Here is a 23,489-nt window from a genome sequence, read left to right as displayed (position 1 = left end):
ATTTGCCAAAATGTTTGGCGATGGGGTTCTGCTTTGAACGGTTTATACTTTATATTCTCCTGGGACCCTTTTGTCCTCTGTAGAGGACATTATGTTTTAATGAATTTCTCTGAGACCATACATGGCACAGTTTTATGTCTGGATATCTTATACAGAGCACATTCAGAGCTTTTTTCTAGAGATATAACATGTTTGGAGGTTTGTTCATAAACACTCCCTCTGCTTGGTCTTTAAATATGACTGATATCGACAGAAAAATCAAATGTTGCATAGGAAATATGATAATATTTCGAAATTAATGATTTCAGTCTGACTAAATTGTTTGTCGTTAATAAACATCTCAGAAAAAATCGTATTAAGTCATTTTGTTTCGAAACAAGGCATAATTTTACATGTCTACTGTAAGAGGAAAGCAGGACAAACGGCATGTTGATCCGGCATTTTGGGGAGACACAACAGGGAAATAAATTATAGATCAATATTCCAAATAAGATATATTCTTATGAAAATGTTGCCATGTTATTACTCCCATTATAACTTTATTTTTCCTTGGTTTGCCCCAACAACACATTAATATGCAAATTAGATGCAGTGTAATAGATGCATTGAATAAAATGGTAATGTAATTTACGGATATTTTACGCACAGTAAAATAGTGTCAAATAATTATGTTATATCTTTGGTAACATAGTTGAGAATCATCTCTGTACAAAGTTTGGTTCACAATAGTCTGAAACCTAAAAATTGATTGGTGAATGAAAAAAAAAAAAAGTTTTTTCCTATACTGGAAAAAAATAAATAAATAACGTATTTTGAATTGATGTCCTCTACAAAGAACATTGAACAAAATAGTATTTTTTTTCCCCTACATTTATTTCTTGTGCAACCAATGTAATGACATTTAAAAAAAAAAAAAAAAAAAAAAAAATCTTATTTTTATGGCTCAGGAGGATGTAAAACACTGGTTACACGACTTTAACTGTCGGTTTATGGATAATTCGGCCGAATAGGCCAGACCTACTGCTTATTTTATATATATATTATATATATATATACTTAATTCAATCGCCAATTAAAAATGTGTGTGTTTCTGCGCATGCGCGCGCACATTCAATTCCAGTGGGGACTAAAACCTGAACAGCCTACGCACGGACTCGGGACTCGTGTCACCGGGAGGATCTACATTGAGGTCCCTATGGAAACAAACTTGTAAATCATAAAGGAAGGTTTTTTTGTTTGTTTGTTTGTTTGTAAGTTTTCTGTGAGGGGTAGCTAGTTTTGGGTGTAGGTTTGTGTAGGGCGATATAGTACGGTTTTTAGGCTACAGTTTACACACAGTTGTGTTACTCTCCCACTGGTGGTAAATTGTAGTTTTGTCTTTGTGGTTCCAATATTGGCTACTTTGGAAAACGTAATAAATTATAAAGCAGAAACGAAAGATCGCTGTCATGAAGGCTCAGGTGTGATTTCACAGTGTAGGCCTGGTTCATTTCCAAACGGTTAAACTGACAACATCCAGTCCTCACACGAAGCAAAGTAAATATCGAGGGTCTTCGACGGTCAGTGTCTTTATCGTTCAGGATTCTTGTCGTGTACCGGAGCCCCAGGCGCTCGTGTTCTCGGTTGCCACATGTAAACGGCCCTCATTCATCACGCGCGCGCTGGATCCAGGTGGGCCGCGGCACCGTCGAACCGTGGCCTCGTTAAAGAGCCATTATAATGAGGCCACAAAGAGGCGAGAAATAATTGCAAATAAAAGTACGTGATGCAGAAAATAAAAAAGGAAATTAAACAGATGCGCATGTTTTCAGGATCATTGCTTTTGTCCCTTTCATGTGTTCCGTTAAATCGCTGACTGGCGAAAAATATGCAACATAATTTATGGTTTTAAACAGGAAAATAGTAGAAACACCATAATCATCACCGCCAACTCCAGTCTAGCAGCAGCAGCACTAGCAACAGCCTTTACAATTTGGCCTATAGGCCTATATATATATGAATGTTTTATTTATTTAAGAATAATCAAGCTGTTTGCACTTATATTCTGACAATATGGAATATATTACACTTTTATGATAGGCTACAAAGAGGAAAACACACAAGTGGACTTTGTCATGCTTTATTTAATTCAAAATAATTCTGTAGAAATTATTAATTTACATTTGAATAATATAATTAACAGTACAATAAAACGTAATCTCTGAAACACAAAACTCATTTATCACAGAAATATAAGCATGATGATAAGATGGGGAAAAAATAAAAGCGATAATATAAACATTTTATAACTAATGAATCCCCAAACGATTCAGCCTGAATAATAATGTGTATTATAAATCAATTTCATTTTAATAGGGCTTTGCCTCCTCTACATTATTTACATATTACCCCCAAACATTAAACTTCTGTAATGGTTTGGACTGAATATGCAGCCGAATGTGATGCTTTTAATAATCATTGTGGATTTGGTGGACGGAACATCGAAGAGAGAAATATCCGCGTGTTAACATTGTGTTATTTCAATGTAGTTTTAAATATTTAGGCTACTGTATGAATATCGATGAAGCCATCCGATATAAATTCATTCAGTTCGAATCCAACATCAAAATGTCACGTGAGGAAAATTAGAATCATTTATAACTTTTTTTTTTTACAGTTTAGTTGGATGCAGTTTCGTAGTAGCCTATTTGTCGACCGCGTAGGCTATGCTTCAGCTGCTAAAAACAACTCCTATGTCTCCTTTCTGTCCATGAATATGCTATATGAAAACAGTTTGGAGAACTGTCTTTAGCAACAGAGAAATAAAAAACACAGGCAAGAAATATTCTGACTGGTGGAAGAAGATGTAAACGTGTGTTTGTAAATGGCCTTTAATTGCGCCTTGAACAAAGAACATAAATAGATTTACAGGCAATAAAAGGTGCTGTCCGTCAATATGTTTTCGTTTTTCTTCACTCCTTGTGTCTTTCACTGCACACTCCATTGTAAAAAAGAGAAAGTCATCTCCGTTCTTCTCCGGTATTAGAGATGATCATAAGCGGCGGTGGATGAAGGCGGCGCTCGCGCGGCTGAACTATAGTAATACGGGGAACCTGCAGGGGGAGACAGGGAGTCCACATAGTAAACCGAGGAGCCAAAGAAGAACAGACATTTGTTGTATTATTTTGTATTGTTGAAACTTCAGTTGGTCTACTCTGTAATTCTAATTAAATCACGAGCTAGAGGGCAAACGGTCGTCTTGTGACTGTGGCATTATTTCTTTCCACAGAAACGTTCAATAGCCTGAAGGCACAAAAAGTTACCTCAGAGGACATGTGACTGAAACTTTATGCAATAGTTGAAGGGCACGGCAGTCCCATTTGGGTGTAGACAGGTGTTTGTTTGTTTTTTGGGTTTTTTTCACATGTAATGCGAGTACCCTCTACTACAAAACCATTACCATGTGGAAACACTTAAAGTCCCCAGAGACATACTGTTGATTCTGCTCTACGTACCTAATATGCTGGAGTTGGTGAATCTCCAGGCGTCGCTGTAGGAAGAGTACGGCGAGTGGCTGTAGGTCTGTCCCATGTATTCTGGACCTGCAGGTGAACACACATCCGTAAACAACCCATTAAAAAAGACAACAGTAACAAAAAGCATGCCACAAACAAACTCCTTGAATGAAAACAGATTCAGACTTAGGATCTCGTCCAGTTAAGTGTTGTGCGAGTTCGTCTGCACTTTCGGCAGCTAGCACATCATTCACTCGGTGGTTAGAGGCGCTTGTAAACCATTAATCCCACAGGCTGGGCAGGTGGATGGCTGCTCACTGGTGCATACAGTCAGTCTGCTTTAGCGTCTCTCCATCCCTCACTTCCTCCTTTAGCCTTTCATGCTCTTGCCGCCTCCCTCTGCCATTCTTTTTTTAACATTCCAATATCTAATTGGTAATTATGGGAGCCGGATTGAATCCCCCCCTTCAGTGAGTAATTGTGTATGAACGCTTCCTCTCAGCAAGCCCACCAGAAAAATAATAAATCAGACCCTCTCATTTCGCGCTTGGTAGGGCAGACTTCAGATGAAAAAAAGAAAAGTGTATCAGAGTCTGAGCACCTCCATCAAGCTCTGCTGCGTTTGCCTCACGTTCCTCCTGCCGTTTGTTCCTTAATGCATATACTCTCTGTATATTTTTTCCATATAGATTGTGCATTCATTCACGGTTTGCATCCCTCCCAAGACTGTCTTTCTCTCTAGGACTGATAGTCATGATCCCTCAGTGGGGCCCCAGTGTGGTTCCTGTGGCTCTGTGTGGTCGGGTGAGAGGGGCCGCCAGGGGCAGCAGGGCGGAACTCCTTCCCCGTTCCCCCCATTCGTCCCCAGACCTGCTCTACCACAGCAAACCAGCTACTGATTAACCCACCCGTCCCTCTGTTAATCTCTAAACCGCCCTCCCGGCACTCTCACACGCTCTGTGCGCTCCTCACATTCATACTGTACCATGTTTATCACCGACTGTTTTCAGAGAAGCTGCACCAATGAGAACACGGAATCGCCAAACTAGATTTTTACAATTCCTGAAGTAAATGCAAATTTCTGTGTGAAACTCACCAATATTGGATTGCTGCTTTGAGCTCACTGAGCAGATGTTTCTATCCAATGGAGGAACATCACAAGTCATTTGTCATAAGAACCGGATTCATAGCATACAGTGGAAAGTTTAAGTCTAAGCTAGACTAGTACACATCTAGAGTAGGGGTGAAATAATGAATGGAAGACAGATGATTGTTTTAATAAATAGGAATCACAGTGATTCCTATTCTCTGTCAAGTGTCTCTCGGGATGTAGATTTGTTGTGCAGTTGCTAGGCTGTTCTGGGTGGTTGGCTGGCTCATGCCCTGTAGTCCTGTGCTATTGGGCAGGTCAAAATGAATAAAATGTTGAACTCTCTGGGTAAAATGGTTCAAGTTTGGGTGGTTCAGATACATTCAACATAAGAAAAATAAAGAGATTACAAATGCAAAATCTTCTCAGAACAGCCAGTGTCACTTCAATTAACTCTTTCCCGTATTTAGATATTTAGTGTTGTTGAATGATATGGAAAAAATTCCCTCTGAAAGGTGGCACTTGCCTTAAAAAACACCGCTAAATGCAAGAGAATTCGAAAGGCTGGCTCACCTGTTACCATCCCAGTAATGGTGGATGATGAGAAACCCGTCTGCGTGGCCGAGGGGATGTGTGGAGGATAACCGGGCAGCATCGAGCTCGCCACATCTCTGCCTGAAATAGTCATCAAATCCACTCATTGGTTTGTCTTACAATATCGAAAACACCGTACAGGTGGGGACACTGGGATGATGGATGCATGAGCGATGTGTGAAGTTTTACCTGTGATGAGCGGCGGGCTGCTGAACTGCCCGTGCACTGGGGCATGATGGGAAAATGAGTTGAAGCCATGAGATAAATGAGTGGCGTTGCTGCAGCTGTTAGCGATGGGCGCTGATGATGGAGCCGAAATGGAAGTGAGCTCCAGGAAGGCTGAATTAGTGATGATGTTGGGGGAGGGGCTTGAGCTGTTAATGTTGGGTGACATTTCCTGTTTCAAACAGAGTGGGAGGGGCTGTAGAGCTTCTGAGGCGGAGCAATGGGTTGAGGGACAGGTGGAAAAATGAATGTATGAATGTTAATTGATGAGCAACGGAATGGATTACAGTAATCACAGACAGCATAAGCACAATGACGAAAATGGGTAATACAACAATCAAATAGGAATTATGAATTTGGGGAATACAGGACTGAGCGGTTTCTAAATTAACTGTGTAATGTGTTGCTGGACATGGCACTCCAGAAGTGTCTTTTCAAACAGTAAATGTGCCTCACTTCTTGTAAATATAATTTTTATGAGGAGAATAAATGAGGAATTAAAGGCTTTTACATATGGATTATGATTATTACCTGCAACCACTGTGTATCCCTGATGTGCTGCCAGGTTTCGACTGATAGCTGAAGCACTTTTACCCTCATCCAAACTGCCACTGATGAGCGAGAGAGGATAGAGTGACTGCAGGAGAGAGAGAGTCAGTAGCTGAATATCTGTGTGCATGCGCAGTGATTGGGACAGCATTTTACTCCAGTACCTGCTCTGTTTTGCTGGCCACAGTCTGGTTGAATGTGTCGGAGCTGTAGTGATGCCTCTCAAAGCCACAGTCCTGGTGCTGGGAATGGAAGTGTTCGGTCCTCAACTGTTTCCGGGATCCGCTGCCGCTGCCCTGAGAGTCCACACTGTGCCGACAGCTCTCCTGATCACCTGACATGCCGTGGAAGCTCATTATTTCTTTACTGATAACAGGACTTTCTTTAACACTAATAGTGTGTAAGACTCACTGTCATCGTGGCTCCTCTTGCCCTCGGCGCTGGTCTGTGGGATTCCCAGCAGGCCGCTGATGGAGTAGGTGGAGCCCAGAGAGTCTGACTGGGGAGATTCTGGAGGAGTGACGGCTGAACTTGGAACTGTAAATCAAACCGATTTTACTTTAACCACCCTGAACTGAATCAGATATTATTGTGAATTGTTAGTGTATGTTCTTACTCAGTGAATGTCCAGGACTGAGGCCTTTACTGTCCAGGGGAAGGTTAAATGGCTGTTGAACTTTTGTGCGAATAATCCTTTAAGAGGAGAAAACAGCGGGTTAGCAAAGTTAATCAAGAAGGAAGATGAAATTCGCACAAAGAAAACTAAGGACTAAATTCTAAGACTATGAAGATTTCCAAGAACATTAACGTTCTGTGGTGTGTAATGTTCTTTGATGAGGTTTGGGTTCAGTACCTGTTGATGGAGCTGACGCTGGGCACAGTGTCACCGTCACAAACACCCTCGGCCAGCAGTCGGTCTCTGATCTCCCACGCAAACATGGTTGGGTTCTGACGCTTGTACTCCGCTATCTTCTCCACCACTTTAGGAGTCGCCACTTTTGGCTTTGAGCCCCCAATGACTCCTGGTTTAATGCTGCCCGTCTCATAGTACCTGAAAGACAAACAACCATTAAAACAAAACACATACACAGCTTCTGGGAGTGAGTTTTCACAGCTTCCTCCTGTAACTCGTCTGCTCCCTTATTCTTCATTTTAATTTCTGCTAGATTCGATCTACTCTACTTTCAGTCTGCTCATTCTGCATGTGTATATCATGCACTGTGCTGTCTGCCGTCTTATAGAGTGTTATGTTGTGTGTAAAGTTATATATGTGGAGTACATAATTGAGTACCTGTTTCTGGCTGAATGTCAGAATGTCAGATATGCTGAAACTACTTGTGTCTGATAAAATCAAGGCCTTCAGAAAAATACAACAACTAAATACAACAAAAAATACAACAAGTACCAAAGAAAATCCAATATTGCACTTGCTACATTTCCATATGTTTGTCAGTAGAGCAGAGGAGACTTAACGAACACTTAATGAGGAAAAGTAGAAAATAAGTGAATGTGTTTGGCCCATCCTGTTGTTGTTGAAGTGTTTGTGTGTTCAGTGTGTTCCAGTATGGGCCGCTCAGGACTGTTTACCTGCCCAGGATCTTGCTTACGCAGCCGTGACTGACCCTCAGCTGGCGGGAGATGTCACAAGGTCGTACGCCCTGGTGCGCCATGTCCACGATCCTCTGCCGGATGACCTCCGGGAGCGGGCGACCATTCACAAACATACCACCTAGTTGATTAAGACCCCCATGACCTGGGGGTGAAAGGACATGAACACACATAAACATCACGCCAAATGTATGAGGAAAACGTGCACAATGAACACTGCCTCTGTCAGCACAGGTGAATTTAATTTGCCTCATTACAGAAATAGTTACCAAATCACATTAACACTCTTCTGAAAGTTATGGAAATTCTCAATAGTGTCCAGAATAAAACCTTATTCATGTCATATTCAGATATCATGTCATAGCATCCACTACAGTATGATGTCTTCAGCATTTCCAGTGTTTCCTCAGTTTCTATAAATCCAGCAGACATTGTTACCAGTTCCACACTTAAAAGGATTATATAAATCTCAAGTTCACCACTAGAACTGTCACCAGATAGTTTCTGGTCTAGACCGCTCTGTACACATTTTCTGGAAAAGGTGTCATGCTCCTGTGGGACACAGTCGCCCTGTAGAATATTTGGATTTTCAGACTGCATTAAACTCGCCTCAGATATAGAAGAAATTATAATAATAATATATTAACTAATAACACTTCCTGCCATTTCTAGTTTTAGCCATTAACGTTTTTGTGTCTTCGAGTATAAATAACCTGTACTGAGGCAATTAAAACTATAAAAGTTATACAATTGTATCAAAGGAAAAGAATAATGTTTGAAAGAATGTCATCCTTTGCACTGAAATAATGGAGAGAGGGACTTGCGTCTATTTTTTTTAAATATATATAGTAGCCATAGACCTATATATTTAAATAAACATACGATGTTTATATTGTTCAGTAATAAGTAATACTTCTAACTATTATCATTGTTTTATGGATAATATATTTATACATTTTAATAAGCAGATGTTGATGTAGGGTTTTTCTTTTCTTTTGTGACGAAATTTGTCCGCGCTCGTGTGTCCTGCTGCGCCGCACCAGTGACTCCCACAAGCGCCTCACTTTTAATTTAACCCATTCAGTCTCTTCTTCCCCTTTTGCTCTTTTGTAGCTTTCATTTCCACATCAAACGGCGCTATTAACGGTGTTAGCGGAGTGTGTCAAACTCTCCTCGCCAAGAGTCAGCAAGCGACAGGATATTAAAGCAGAGAAACCCCAGGAGAATACACACACGCACGCACACACACACACACACACACGATCTAAATGGCGACCTTTCATAGATTTAATTAATTTATTACAATATATATATATTTTTTTATAAACAGCTGTATAAGTAGCCTAGTAACCCACACCCTAACCTAATAGAAAACTTACAGAATTTTTACAATAAAAAGTTTTTTTAAACACATTTTTCACAAATAAATACAAATGGCATTTAACTTACAACAAAAAAATGTGTATAATGATTTAGCAACATTTTATGTAAACACAATCGTGTCAATTTAAAAGTGATTAAACTGAAAATATAAAATTGGGTTCACACAGATTCCAAATGCTGTACTAATTTAAGTTTTACGTTCACCTACCCAAAGCCAAATCTTATAGCCTAGTTTTGAAGATGGATTGTAATTATTTATTGTAAATGCACATTATTAATATAGTTTTTAAAGATATTTGTTTTGGATCATGGCCTTAACTAGCCTACAAAAATCTATAGCGCATCGCTTAAAAATATATATTAACTGATTATTTATAGGCCTACTGTAAATGTTAAATATATTTTGTTCTGACATTATGGACACTTGATCTATTTGGTACAATTAAGTATTTGCGTAGCAAGTAATTTCAGTAGGCTACGGCACGGGGGTAAAAACATGAGACAAAAAAAAAACAAAAACAAATTTGGACCATAATAATCGTGTTTCAAAAGACAACGGAACATAAACATAATTTTGACTGTACATTAGTTTAAATACATGGGGAACGAAATGTTCAGGTACAAATATGAGACCGAAATCGTAGAGGGATATTTTCTCAACAGAAGTGCTATATATTATGCAGTGTATAATAGCCTAATTTTAAACGTTATAGCCTAGCACCTAAATTTAAACTTTTAAAACGCACCATTAATATTACCGATTAATTAATTTTCATGTAAAAAAGCGAAACCAGGAAAGCGGCTCTCTGAGCTAAACACAAAAACTGAATGATGTCTCTCTCCATTACCGCTCTTATACAGTCAAAAATGACTAAAATAGCGGCAAAAATCCATGCGTTAGAATGCGGGTTCTGGAGCAGGTTTACTGCTCAATTGCTATAGCTCTTATTGTTGAACTGAGCACCAACAGATTTAAACCATTAACCTCTGAAAGTAAAGTCAATATCTGTCCGAGTAAAGACTTCATGTCTAACTCCTCTCGAGATTTCAGCTTACTTCTTTTGCACTCCAATCGTTTGATAAACTATTTAAACAACAATAAACAAAAATTCAATTCACAGGAAAGTTTTTATTTCTTTTTCTTTTTTTCTAATCGGATTTATGTTATAAATGTGAGAGGATCTAGTTTTATTATTTGTTTAACCTATATATCAGCAAGTAGCCTATTCCATAGCCTATAGCATGAGACCAACACGGACCGCTGGAAATATAGTGATATATGACACATAACTTCCTATAGCCTACTAAATTGTCAAACCACTACTGTCAAATTTCCATTTTCTATATTTCTCTTACAATTGATAGTAAATTAACAGTAGCTATTTGTAAAATAAACTAATAAAATAAAAAGGAAAATCTGTATGTTATTCGCTGAGTTTACTATTGTACAATGATGAACATTACGTTGTCTATATGGCAAAATATGTCATTTAAATTAGGATAAATTTAGACATTTCATGTGATCTACAGATTCCGGTATAGATTTCAAAATAACTCGTTTATTGTTTTTACCTCGCCCAGTTGTGTTGGACATTTCTCAGAGAAGTCTTGGTCTCTTGATGTCCTGGTTAAATGTCCGAGTGTCCACTCTCACTTAATTTGCTGTGTTTTAGTCCATATGAGGTCTTGAGTGAAAATATTCCTGCGTGGATAGTTTTATTCCCTGCAAAAGGACATTTATGGTGAACCTGACAGTTACGGCTATTGTTATATATTTATTATTTGATATTTATTAATGACTATTTGCATTAAACAGCCTCTCATATTCGATACTTAAGCACTTAATGTTTAGTCGATGAGTTATTAACGTCAAGCTCCTCGTTTTTAAAGAGATTTCGCTTGTTTTCTGCGTGTTATAGGCCTACTGTAGCTACATTATGAGGTACAGAAGTTGTTGGGTGAACAATCTGCAGTTATCTATAAATGTACACCTGCCGACCCCATTAAACCACATCAAATCAATGCGCAAAAATTGTATTCAGCATGTTAAGCATGTTTTACCTTTTGGAGAAGAAATGTTTGGAAATATCCGAAGGCTTTTATCCAACGCCACAGTGTCAGTTAGAATGGCACATATTCTGTTTGGCTTCTCGGTCGGATGAATTAGAGTTTCTCCGGTAGGCTATTACGGAGCCGTAAGAGCGCCTGACGGGCCCAGCGGAGGTTTTATCCCGGCGGCTCTCCGGCGCCCAGGACGCGCTTCGACCATTGGACGACGGATTTAGGGGCGGTTCGTGTAGAGTGACGTTTCCATCGGGGTGTCGGCCAGACCAAAGTGTACGGATGGATGATTCTGGGTGTTCAGGCGCTTCCAGAACACAACAAAACACCAAGCGATACGTCAACGTTTACGGAAATATTTGTCAAGGATCGGGCTTGTTTCCATTCACCCAGTGATTAGATGTGAGATGTAACGCGCCTCCTGGGGTGATGTGAACGCGCTCATCGTTCACACACAATTGGACTCATGATTTGCCATAATCTGTTATTATATCATGACAAATACCTGATCCCTCACTTGATGGATACCAGCACTTTACAGTGGTTTACCTCAGCTCTCTGTTGAGATAGCAGGCTAATAATAATAGCCTAATAATTATTAGTAGTAGTAGTATTATAATTACTGGGCTGTATTTATTTAGGCTATTTATTTTTTTGCTATTTGGCTATTGCTTCATAATAGTTTAATAATGACAATGCTATAGTATTTCTCTGTAAATAATTATCATCAATCGCTTGCAGTTAAAGTAGTTTTATTCCTGTAAAAAATTGGGCAGGCAAGGTCTTCTCTCAGCCTTTTATTGGGCTGTTTTGACACTTGAGCGGCTCCCCGTGAATAAACTAACTCTCAGCGGGGTAACTGGATTCCCGAGCATCTTCACACAGTTTATGTTGTTCTCACAACTTTAAAACAAACAGAACAACCCGAATTACTCATTTATGGAAGTGAGATGTTTGGCCTTTGCCATATGGCGCGTGGCAGTGCAGAAATTAAGGAGCAAATATTTTATTAGCACATTCTGACACCAAACATTGATGAAGAATAGCTAAACCTGGATTTGTTAATGAATATTTTGTGCTTCTGCTAGACTCATTACATGGGATGTGGTCTCGGTACAAGACAATTAAACCACATTAAAAGGCTAAAAAGAAAATTAAAACATTCCAAACGCACTCCATATACTTATCTTGTTATTCCTGGGAAGGTTCTTTCATTTCATTCATTCGTATTCATGCCATCGCCCGGTGCATAGGGTAAATACAGCGAGCGCGGAACAAAGTGCTGGTGTTTTCCGATAAATACAGAGTAAAGAGAATCACAGTATATGGAAGCAGAAAATTCCTTTCTTAAGTGCAAAAAGAGCGAATGAAGAACAAACGCCCGAGGAGAGGGCAGAGAATAGGAAAAGAGAGAGAAACAGAGGTTACCGAAAGTTTAACAAGGGATTAAACCCATGAGCGATAGTTAAAATACGTTAGTACTAAATTAATGATGCATAAACGCCCTAAAGTGGTTAGCTATTTATTTAATGTAGTGACCATTGAAGAGATATGAAAATAAAGAAAAACACAATAGACTCTGAAGTGATTTTCATATGTTCTATTTAAAACAGTTGTGCGTTTTATTCATGTTGTGTCCAAATACATACTAGGCCTATTTTAAATGCAATTCAATGAGTTAACACTTTGTTGCGACCAAAACAAACAAACAACGGTCAATGTTGTTCAGATATCAAGAATAGACTAGACCTGTTAAAAAAAGTTACAGCTGAACAATTCACGTGGAATTGTGCCTAAGACAGAGACAAATTGGCTACTGCACTATATTAATATAATATAATATAATATAATATAATATAATATAATATAATATAACATAATATAATATAATATAATATAATATAATATAATACTATTTGAATTTCACCCTCAAACTGTTTTTCAGTATCGCATAGTTAGTGAACAATTAATATTTTAAAAGCACAGAGCAAGCTTAATTCACATTCTTCATTGATTTACATCTCTGATTTATTGCGTTTATTTTTATTGGACAGATATCGTCTGCGATAAAGGTCAAATAAATATTAGCAAGGGCAGTTTATGGTTTACTGGTACTCAGTTTAAAGTTTCTGTGAAACTTACATTGACCAACACAGGCTAACACTGGAAATGTCGACAATCAAAGAAAAACTGATGAAAGCATAAAGATTCTAAACATAACCCGGGCTTGATGGCTTATACTCAGTTCAATTAAATAATAATTTAATAACTGAGTTTTTAATATAATTGTTATTTCAGCAGATGTTAGATGTTCATATTCTTAAATATAACTGAAAACCTTGTAAAGGTCCGATTGAGCGGCCGAATCAGTTTCCTCTCGCACTTTTCTCATTCCCACGGCGATCAAGATAAAGTGCAGCGCTTCGGGTGTGTCCGTATGGAAATCAGAGGGCAAAGGTTCATGTTGTTGCATCTTTCAAGTCCAAACCGATCAGAAGAGCTGAAACAATGTGATTGTTGTCCTGCTGTCATCCACTTTACCTCAGTACATCAAGTAATGCAGGTGACCGAGGGTTTAGGACACCTTTTTTTTCAATAAATCTTTGCGGTCTGTTATGAATGTAAAAAAAAAAAAAAGAAGACATTAGAGCAATATGCCTGTTTTTTGGTTGATGTTAATTTTATGCTAAAACTCACACTGAACAAAGTCCACAATGTCATATAATTATCAGTGACCGATGTTTGACCGTTTTAATTTCTTAAGCATTTTGGATAAATAAAATTTCTTTCTTTTTTCATTTTTCATTTTTTTTTTTTTTGCCTCAATAAACACTGCCAATAATCTAAAAACTTTTGTCATTTAAAATGGTTTACAATATGGATGTAAAAAAGCAACAAAAGCTATGCAGTTTTAATTAAAGGAGCCTAAGCTTGAAACTGTCGCGTGCTCGAGTTTAGTTTTGAGCTTGTGCTTAACCAGTCTTTTATTTATTACATTATAATAATTCGTTCATTAAGCATATAGGAAACGCCCCGATAATGACGATTGCATTGTTGTTGTTGTTGTTTATAAGTAGGCCTATGAGTGTTTCTTCATCGTCTGACTGACAGGCCTGTGCTTTAAGATTTAGCTCCACTTAACAGCTGTTTCAACTAATTTGCAATATCCCCAACCCCACTCACACAAAATAGAAATAATTTGTATTTAATTATCAGTCTATTGCAATGTTTGTAAAGACCCTCTCTTATCTTTATAGTGGACCATATGCATTTCATGCAGGCACAGATTGTCCTGATTGTGTTTCTTCTTCAGTTCTCTTTCCCTTCTTTAACATTCTGTTTTAAGCTCTCTCTGTTCTCTGCTCATCCCTGTTTTTCTGGTGTTTTGTGCATTGTCACCCCCCTCCATCTCTGTCTGCTGGTCCAGCCCTCAGCATTGTTCAGTCTCTGTCTCCCATTTCCGCTTCAGCCTGTAACCTCTGACCCCAAACCCTATTCTGATCTCCCCCCGTTTCCTAGACCTGCTCCTTCCTTTATTGGTCGCTCGCCCCTAAAGTTTGGGGGTCTAATAACTGTTTTAGAGAAGCTGTGACAAAACCTCAGCATGCTGGTCATTGTACATGACACAGTAATGAAAAGGCATTAAAAGCCCATTAGAAAGAGGACTGAGCTCCAACTTTAAGAGGTTCACCAGTGTTTGAGGTTTCCAGGTGAGTTTACAGAGGTAATGATGGAAGTACAGTCATAGAGAAATATCAGATTCAGCACAAAAGAGTTAGTAAGCCTTAGACTGTCATTGCAACGGAAACGACCCTATCCTCATGTAGAGTTCAGCAGTGAGACATGGACAATGAGTCAGTAATGGACAGTAGAGGAGGGGCTTTGAAATCATCTTAAAGTTCATGTTAGTTTCTGCGGTACGAAAGAGATTTTTGGTGAGATTTTGAGGCAGTGCATTGACATGCTTAGTATGAAAGGAATTAGAAGTTATACAATTTGTGACTGATAAAATTGAGATTATCTAGATCTGTCTCTGTTCAGCTGATTGACTTCTCACTGCCAAATCATCTTTTTTAGAGAGAAAGAAAAGAAGAAACTGTTTAGTGTAATTTTGCTTTTGGATGTCATCTTGATTCAAACATAATTGTGCCTCATAATTCCACTCTCTGACGGATGAAATCTCTGTTTGTGCTTCTCTCACTGATGTTCAAAGTGTGATCAGTCTCGTGAGATGATATTTCAATAATATTTTAATATAGAATTTTTGTATAGACATGGATAGCACTCCGAAAGGTGCTATAAGAAAAACTAAACCAGAGATTAGCGCTCAGACATATTCTTGTTTATTACTGAGGGACAATTAATGGCTAAACAGACTTTTGAGGTCAAGCTGTTGAAGGTGGAAATGAAACGGTTTTGTGTAAACCACTGAAGTGATGTGGGCCGCTGTAACTGACACCCATTGGTGTTCAGTAGCAGTACAAAGGATTTAATCGAGTACAGAACATAAACAAACCAACGCTGTAGAAACCGAAGGACACCAAATCTGTTTGTATGCTTTACTGACAGGAAAATAAACACGGATGAAGATGCTTGCAGTAAGACGGGCTTCAATCTCCATAAAATTTAAAAGTAACACAACCCTGAACTTTAGTTTCGAAGATGTTGAAACACGCACTTCATGCTTGAGCATTTTGACTGATAAAATCCTTGTCACATGAGTATACAGTGTCATTGTGTCTGCTTCAGTCAAATATATTTATCACCTATATGCAGTAAAACTGAGCTGCGCTTTATATTCCAATTAGTGGTAGATGCATTTCAGAGTCATTAAGTTATAACAAGGGAGTTTTTCCCCCGGTCACACAAGTGTCTGTAGGAGATTTATTGGTAGGAAACCCTGTGGAGAAATCCACTGAGCTTTACAAACACTGTGTAAATTCAGCGCAATTAGGCCTTTATAGTCCCGTAACTCTCCATCAAATGCTTGTCAGTGTGTTGTTTGTTGAGGGCAAGAGAGAAAATTGGATTCGTTGACCTTGGTTGAGCCCTGTGATTATATAAACCCTCATTCGCAGCTCCTCAAGAATGTCAGGTCAACGTATGATGAGAGTTTTACGAGGACTGAGGTAGGGCAGATCACTCTTTGGGTTTGGCTCATCAGTTCAGCAAGTGTTTGGCCTAAAACTGATACTGGATATGTCGATACCGCAGATGATGAAGTTCAGGCTTTATTCATGACTTCAGAAACACACAGCAAATGAGATAAACAGACTGAAATAGAGATACATTTACATGCAGAATATTAGTGAAATGCTACAACTACAGTGAGTGTAATGAGCATTAAGTCATTAAGTCACCTGTTCTCTTACAGTCTCACAGAGATCATATTGGACCATTGTGGATGTGACTGAGGTTTGTGTGTGTGTGTGTGTGTATTCACTGTACACATACAGACAGACAGAGAGAGCGAGAACGTCTCTTGAGTATGTCAGAGCGAAGGCTGAATCTTTTCCTTCAGTGACTCTATTAATTTACCTCATTTATCTTAAACCCCGCATACATACTCACAGTATCCGTGTGTGTTGTGTGTGTGTGTGAGAGAGAGAGAGAGAGAGAGAGAGAGAGAGAGGTGCTCATAGTTGCTCATGTGCTCACGTGTGTGTGTGTGTGTGTGTGTGTGTAAAAGAGGATAAAAACACAACTGCTTCCCTTTTCATTCCCAGAGGACAAATCCGTAGCGGAAAAACTCATTTTCCTGCAAATAGTTTGTCAGTTGAGCTAGAAGAAGTGATAAATTATCACAGACATTTGGAGAGAGAGGAAGAAAGAGAGAGCGAGAGAGAGAGAGAGAGAGAGAGGCAGCAGTGGAGCAGTTCTCTCTCCTCTTTCTCCTCTCTGTCCTCATCTTCTTCCTTTCTTTATTTAAGAGCACAGCAGAGTCCACCTCACACCTGTCTGTCTGTCTGTCTCAGGTACAGTGAAGGGTTACACTCTGACTTTCTATCCCAGATGATGAATCGACAGCCAGTAAAATGGATTTGTTTTCAGCACATCAAAGCAACAATAATTCCACAGTAGAGATGTGGCGGATGATGGATGGAGCTGTAGAGACACATTGTGCTGTTACTATAAATGCTGTGGAAAAAAATCAACAATTGTTTTTGTTAGTTCAATAACTGACACGAATCATGATGGAGAGATAAGGATTCACATGTTTATCAGTAATGAAATTCCCACACACTCCTCGTTCTGACGGCACAACTTAATCAAATAAAAACATAGGCCTATATTGCTTATTTCTACAGTCAATCTATGTTTTAATGAAAATGCATAAAATATATGTTTGATCAGCCATGTTGATAAAATCAACTGATATAACTAGCTAGGGACGACTGTTTCCTTAAAATGTAGGAACTTTTCCACACATCTGTCGTTCACATCACATTGGTTAGAGAACCATAGACTGTATAAAAACAGGTTAGAATTGATGGAACATGCAGCTATTGGCTATCGATGTTTTTGCAGTGTGAGAATCACCTTTAAAACTTGTTTTGGATTTCAGCAGGAGCTTATTCCTCTAATCATGTAAATCTCAACAGCAGTTATGACATCAAACATGCTAACCAGACAAACATTGAGCCCTTGATTTAGACTGCATTAAAAAAGTGCAGAAAGAACATAAAAACAAGGTGTCGAATGTCTTCCGACAGCTCAACTCACCTAAAACACAAAAAACCTAGAGCTATTTCATTCTGTTTTAACTGATGAAAACTATTCTTTACTTCTATAACTTTCAAAAAATACATTTCAATTCTAATAGTAGGCCTAGTTTTGGATAAATTAAAAAAATCAGTATCGTCCTGCAGCTGAGGTTCCTTTAAGCGAAAGCGATCTACACAGGCCTCAAATTGCTATTTTTTTTTTTTTTTTTGTCAGCATCTGTCTGTCTGTAATTGTGAGTCTGCTGTCTGTTTAGTTTTGTTATGACCGTTTGTCCTGCAACAATGAACAATTTTCACTGCAAACGCACATTAGACCAGAGGATATGACATCATCATTATCATCATAACCATAAACGGGATCATAATCGCCATCATCACAATAACAGTTATAATCACACTCTCTCATTTCTCAGTATATTCACTGAGACGCTAAAGGCAATCCGACGGGTTTAGTTGCTCGCGTCCGCAGAGACCATATGCGGCAATTTCGAAAGTAAATAACATGCCTTTCTGCTTCTGTGTGTTTTTGTGTCTCCTCGTTGTTTGTTGTGTGGAGCTTTGGGCCTGTTTTTAACAATATCTCTTTTACTCTCCGTACCCCCTCTCTCTGCAGTGATTGATGGAGTGAAGCATGGGAGCGCGGAGTGGTGTGTGGCCAGCGGTCCGAGACACAGAGGGAGAGAGAGCGGGAAGGAGAGCAGGCGCGAGCGGCGCGGGAGCGGGAGGAGCTCAGCTGAAAGCTGCAGACTTAATTCTATGCATCATTAAACAGTCTCACTCAATGCAACATCCCCTATACATCATCCACGCTCAGTAAACACAACGATGACATTACATTAGCAAGCGCAAATGAATTTTCTTTTTAGAGGGAAATTGAGAATACTCTCTCTCTCTCTCTTTCTCTCGTTTTCTGCTTTCCCTCGCTCCAAGTCACACATGCTCGCAGAAACAAAACATTAAAAGAGAGATATTTAACCAAACACAAATGCCGTCTCTCGTCTCCTTCGCTTTCTCGTAGGCTACACGGTGAAATCATGAAGCGCCCTGAATCCCAAGTGGCGTAGGGGTGCTAGAGGGTGCAAAGCACCCTCAAATGAAATCAGTAGGCCTATAGCACCCTCCGTTAACACTGTGATAATGGCATTTCATTGGAGATTTGGCAAACTATCCAGTGCTTTATGGTTTGCGCTTTGCAGATCGGTTTCTATTTCAACATATTTTGCAGCGTTGAGCAATGTAGCCAATCACAGACATATCTGTTGATTTCTTGATCCCAACAGCCAATCAGAGGAGTTTAAGCTAGAATCCATTCACCGCTCACATGGCAGCAGTTTTTGTTCAGGTGTTGCATTCAGTGCCAATGATCTAACTATAACAAAGTGACACTATGTAAATAAGAGATTCAATGTGCAGCATAGAGAACTTCATGGTGATGAGTGACAGCTTTCAGTGATTTTAAAGGGAAAGCTCTTGCGCCATACCAATGTATGGCACCAATATATTATTTATATAGTACATAGAGAGAGAGAGAGAGAGAGGGCACCCTCACTAATTTAGGAAGCACCCTCATTGATTTGATTCTGGACCTGGACTTTCTGAATCTGTCCTTTAATAGTGGATACGACTCATTAGACATCCAAGGTGTAATCACTGGTGTTTTCTCAATCGGTTACAGTCCCAATACTAAGAACGCGTTTCTGTAGCTGGACACATGAGTTCATCATCAAAACTCCTGTAACACTAGCCTTTCATTCAAAAATTATTTCATTAGGAAATTTCCCTTTCGTTGCCTAAAAACAAGATAATTGTGACTTGTAATGAGAATTTCTTCTGAATGAGAGTAATGTTTACACTGATGTGTAAACAAACAGACCTACACAAATGAGGAAATTCTGACCATTCAGATTGAGACACATGAACAAAAATCTGATTTTGAAAAAAAAAAACATTAAATTTCCTATAATCTGACATAAAATCCATAATATCTACGCAAAAGTTCTTATGAATGAAGTCACATGAGTTCTGTGTTCTGTCAGTACACTCTGTCAGAGTCAAAAGATGGTTCTTTAAAGGTTCTTTACATGTAGTAACGGTTCTATTTAGAACCATAGCATCCTGAAGAACCCTTTCATGCTGAAAAGGATCTTTGTGTTGGAGGTTAGGGTTCTTTTTTATCTGTTACTGTTGAAGCACCCCATCACTGATCTTCTGGAGCTCAGTGATCCAACAGAGTGTCAACACACTCTTAACAGGTAAAGTAATGAATTCTTAAATTGAAATACAAATTTAAATAAAAAATTGTAGCTGGTTTTCCAATCAAACATGTTATTCTCTCTTTTTTAGTTTTTTGGTCACATGTAAGTTTGAGAATCTCTGTTAAAATGAGGATACTTATCTCTTCTCCACTAATTAACAGGAATTTATAATCCATATTAAAGGAGCATTGCGTAGGTTCTGAAATTTCTAACCGTTAGAGGAACTGCAGCCAGTCTCATGCTCGTTCTCAGTGCGCACGCTCGTACGAGTACGTCACGACCACATAAACCAGGGTTGCCGCAGCAACCACTGACGCCGGTCGCTCTCTCTTTTTGCCACACTAGATAGGTTTTATTATTTTATTTTTTTTACTTGCGAGGATTGTCCGTGGGTGTCTGAATTCTGCTGCTGGAGGCTGGTCGCTTCTTTCCATCCACAGAGTCCATCTGAAAATGCTATTGCCGCTGTTTACTATAATGGCTGGCGTGCCGTACGGTTGTAAGCCCAAGTAGACGAGAACGCGCATGACGTCACATTTTGTGAATTTTCGCACCAATTTGGGCCCGACTCCTCCACACACAATTGAGCCTACAGGCTGATAGAGGCAACCGTGGTGGACAGTCGAGGTGTCATTCTTTTCTTTTTACATCATGGTTGGCTCATACATGTACAAATGAAAATTCTATCTTAAAGATTTTTTTAAGTAAAAACCTCCACATAGCTCCTTTAAGAATGCTAGTTGCTACATGGGTTTACACATAAATATATGCAGTCACAAAAATATATCAAAACTTTATATCTCATTTCAACAGCACATACCATCCATTTTATGCTATTTTGGCCTTCAAGAAGAATTGTTTTTACATAAACAACTGGACACACTGTAACTTTAAACTCAATTGTGTATTTCAGATGGATCATAACCTCATCATCTGCAGAGAAAAACTCCCATTCAATCACACAAAAATACACATAATGGTGGACTTAAATGCATCATAGAGAATTATGAAAATACAGTATTTCACTGGAACTTGGTCTTCATTATACAATTTTCTGTTTCTATTTTGTTTTACTTCTTAAAATATTTATTTTCAAGGCCATTTTTTGCAACAATTTTGTGTCATTAAAATAGTTAAGGTCCTTTATAACATTTGCAGATCATAGTTCTTTATGGAACCCCACAGAAAGGGTTCTGTTTAGCACTAAAAGTGTTCTGCTATTGTTACAAGCTGAAGAACAGAGTGTAAATGTTATACTGTTTAGTGCTTTTCTAAGACTAACTGTTCTTAACCGTATTAACAGAGTTTACAACTAATGTGTTTAGATTCTGGTGAATTCTGGAAGCTTCTGTCCTGGTGATGCCCACCTCCTTCACTGGCACTGATTGAGAAAAGATGCCATGAATGTGAAGGATTTGATCCGTAATTGAATTCACAGATGCATAAAAAGAAAGGAAAACTTTTAGTCAAATTTGCAAGTGTGTATTAACACATAAAAAAGAGCAGCATAAAGAAGGTCCCGCCTCCAGACGAGCCTCATGGTGTTTTTTATGTGAGCTGAAGCTCTTTCTTTACCTGGAAGTGACTGACACACTTTCTTTCATATGCGTTTGAGCTGATTTTTCAGCTACCCTGCGCTCGGCCAGCTGTGTTTTGGTGTAATGAAGTGATTTGCTGGCCGCAGGACTCGAGCGCGATGCTATTTTGTCAAAATGCCTTTTTTTTGTCGCTTCATTTCCTACTTAGGCCACGTTTGACGTTCCTGTCTTATTCAGAAGGCGGCAAATGTGAATGGCATAAATTACAGGCCTAATCAATTGAATAATTATGTTTTTATTGCACACATTATGTCTTTTTCTCCCTAAAAGTGGAAGGCCTGTCTTTTCTCTAAAGTTGACAGAATCCATTAAGAGTGAGCTATAGATCATCACATCTGTCTCGGCGTGTTCGTATATATCGCCCAGCTCGTTTGGAGAATATCGAATCGGTTACACTAAAGTAACCCCCCGGATTTGGCCAAATGTAAAAATCTATTTCTTTCATGCATGCGTGAGGAGCTGTCATCGCATGGCGTAATGACGGATGGCGGCAGTTCTCTCTCGCGGCGAGAGGTGATAAAGAGTCAAAGCGAGGACAGACAGAGCGACGCATGAGGACGGACCGACAGACAGCGCAGCAAATGGAAAAAGATCCTTTCAGAAATAAGGATGATCAGTCAGTGAGGATGACTTGATTTTTGTGACTTTGTGAGCGATGGCCGCTGTCTCTCAGCGGGCGTGAGTAAAATCTGGAGTCAGGGGTCAGGAAGAAGTCAAGATCATGACCTTTGACCTGTGGCAGTTCTCATTGATTCTTCATCAATCCTCATGCAGGTTCCTGCAAGTTTGGAAGTCATAATTCTGATTTCTTTCTGTTTGGAGAAGCTTTTTAACTTGGCTACAAAAGTGAAGCTTTAGGTGTGTTATCGATGCTTTATGCATTTCATTGTCCTCACAACACTACAAAGAATGACTGCTCATTTCACCTTATCAAATGGCTCAATACTACAGTACAAATACAACATAAAAAAAATTATAAAATGGATGAAGAAACACATCCTATTGATGGAGAAAGGCAGCAATCCAACTGACACTTTTTAAACACTTCTCATTATAAAGCTGCAGTTTGTCTCTATCATCTCCCATATTTATAAAACTCTGCATTAAATGCTCCAGAAACTGTCCTTCTCACTCCCCCATATGATTCCTCGCCATGCAGCTACTATCTCCTCATCTGTCTGTATCCCCACACCTTCAAACAGAACGCTGGATCCCCACTGGGACCGGCGGACCATCCTGTGACCCACACTGAGGTGCGATCTCAGTCCTCCCCCTCTGTCGTTTACGGTCTGGGCTCCGGAGGGGCGACACATCAGCAGCTCTGGCTCACATTGCTTTGCTTTTATCATAGCGGCATGTGGTGGCGCAATCAGTGGATGATGATGGAGATTGTGGGATTGTCTCTCAGTGGGACTGTTATGATGCTATAAACGGAGCAAGGTTTGATTGAACACACACTTTACTGCTTTGGATGGTGTGAAGGAGTTTGGTTGCAGTTACTGACTTGATGTGAAGGAAAGCTGCTTGTTTACTGAGAAATAACTTCAATTGTCATTGGAGGGTTTCTCAAAGCACTGTGAAGAACTTTAGCAGCACATAAAGTGAACATGATATTAATGGCATGTGTCCTAAAAGCATTGTTATCTGAGTAGTGCATAGAAATCAGTATGTACATAATTTAGAGCTCAGATCTCTCTTAAGTCCGTTAGTGCAACTTAGACAATACTTTCTACATTCAAAAGGATGAAAAATAAGAACAGGATAATATACAGCTAGTCATTAAAAAAAAGGCTTGTGTCGATAACTGTATTTTTTACCACTTACTACATGTTACATACTGTTTTTATTTTTATTTTTATTTTTTTATGATTAAATACACAAACTACTTGAATTGAAACCATGTTATC

General features: G+C 39.0%; 1 protein-coding gene across 6 annotated transcripts; it reads right to left on the bottom strand.

The window, feature by feature from the left end:
* Positions 1-2,109: 2,109 nt before the first annotated feature.
* On the bottom strand, positions 2,110-11,333 carry pax8 (paired box 8). 6 transcript variants are annotated; one of them, XM_052591701.1, is made up of 12 exons: positions 11,005-11,333; positions 10,516-10,666; positions 7,540-7,705; positions 6,806-7,003; positions 6,569-6,645; positions 6,364-6,489; positions 6,117-6,286; positions 5,935-6,040; positions 5,368-5,607; positions 5,158-5,259; positions 3,495-3,581; positions 2,110-3,092 (listed from the first exon to the last, which is right to left on the bottom strand). In XM_052591701.1, the coding sequence occupies exons 2-12, from the start codon at positions 10,535-10,537 to the stop codon at positions 3,022-3,024; spliced, it is 1,365 nt and encodes a 454-aa protein (XP_052447661.1). In that variant the 5' UTR covers positions 10,538-10,666; positions 11,005-11,333; the 3' UTR covers positions 2,110-3,021. The 6 variants fall into 6 exon arrangements, with proteins under 6 accessions (XP_052447661.1, XP_052447662.1, XP_052447660.1 ...); XM_052591702.1 differs by having other exon boundaries at positions 5,368-5,610; positions 7,540-7,681; positions 11,005-11,327; XM_052591700.1 differs by having other exon boundaries at positions 5,368-5,610; positions 11,005-11,324.
* Positions 11,334-23,489: the final 12,156 nt, after the last annotated feature.

The sequence above is a fragment of the Carassius gibelio genome, chromosome A5, assembly GCF_023724105.1.
Source record: "Carassius gibelio isolate Cgi1373 ecotype wild population from Czech Republic chromosome A5, carGib1.2-hapl.c, whole genome shotgun sequence".
NCBI classification, from domain to species: domain Eukaryota; kingdom Metazoa; phylum Chordata; class Actinopteri; order Cypriniformes; family Cyprinidae; genus Carassius; species Carassius gibelio.
This window is presented reverse-complemented; position numbering and strand designations above follow the sequence as displayed.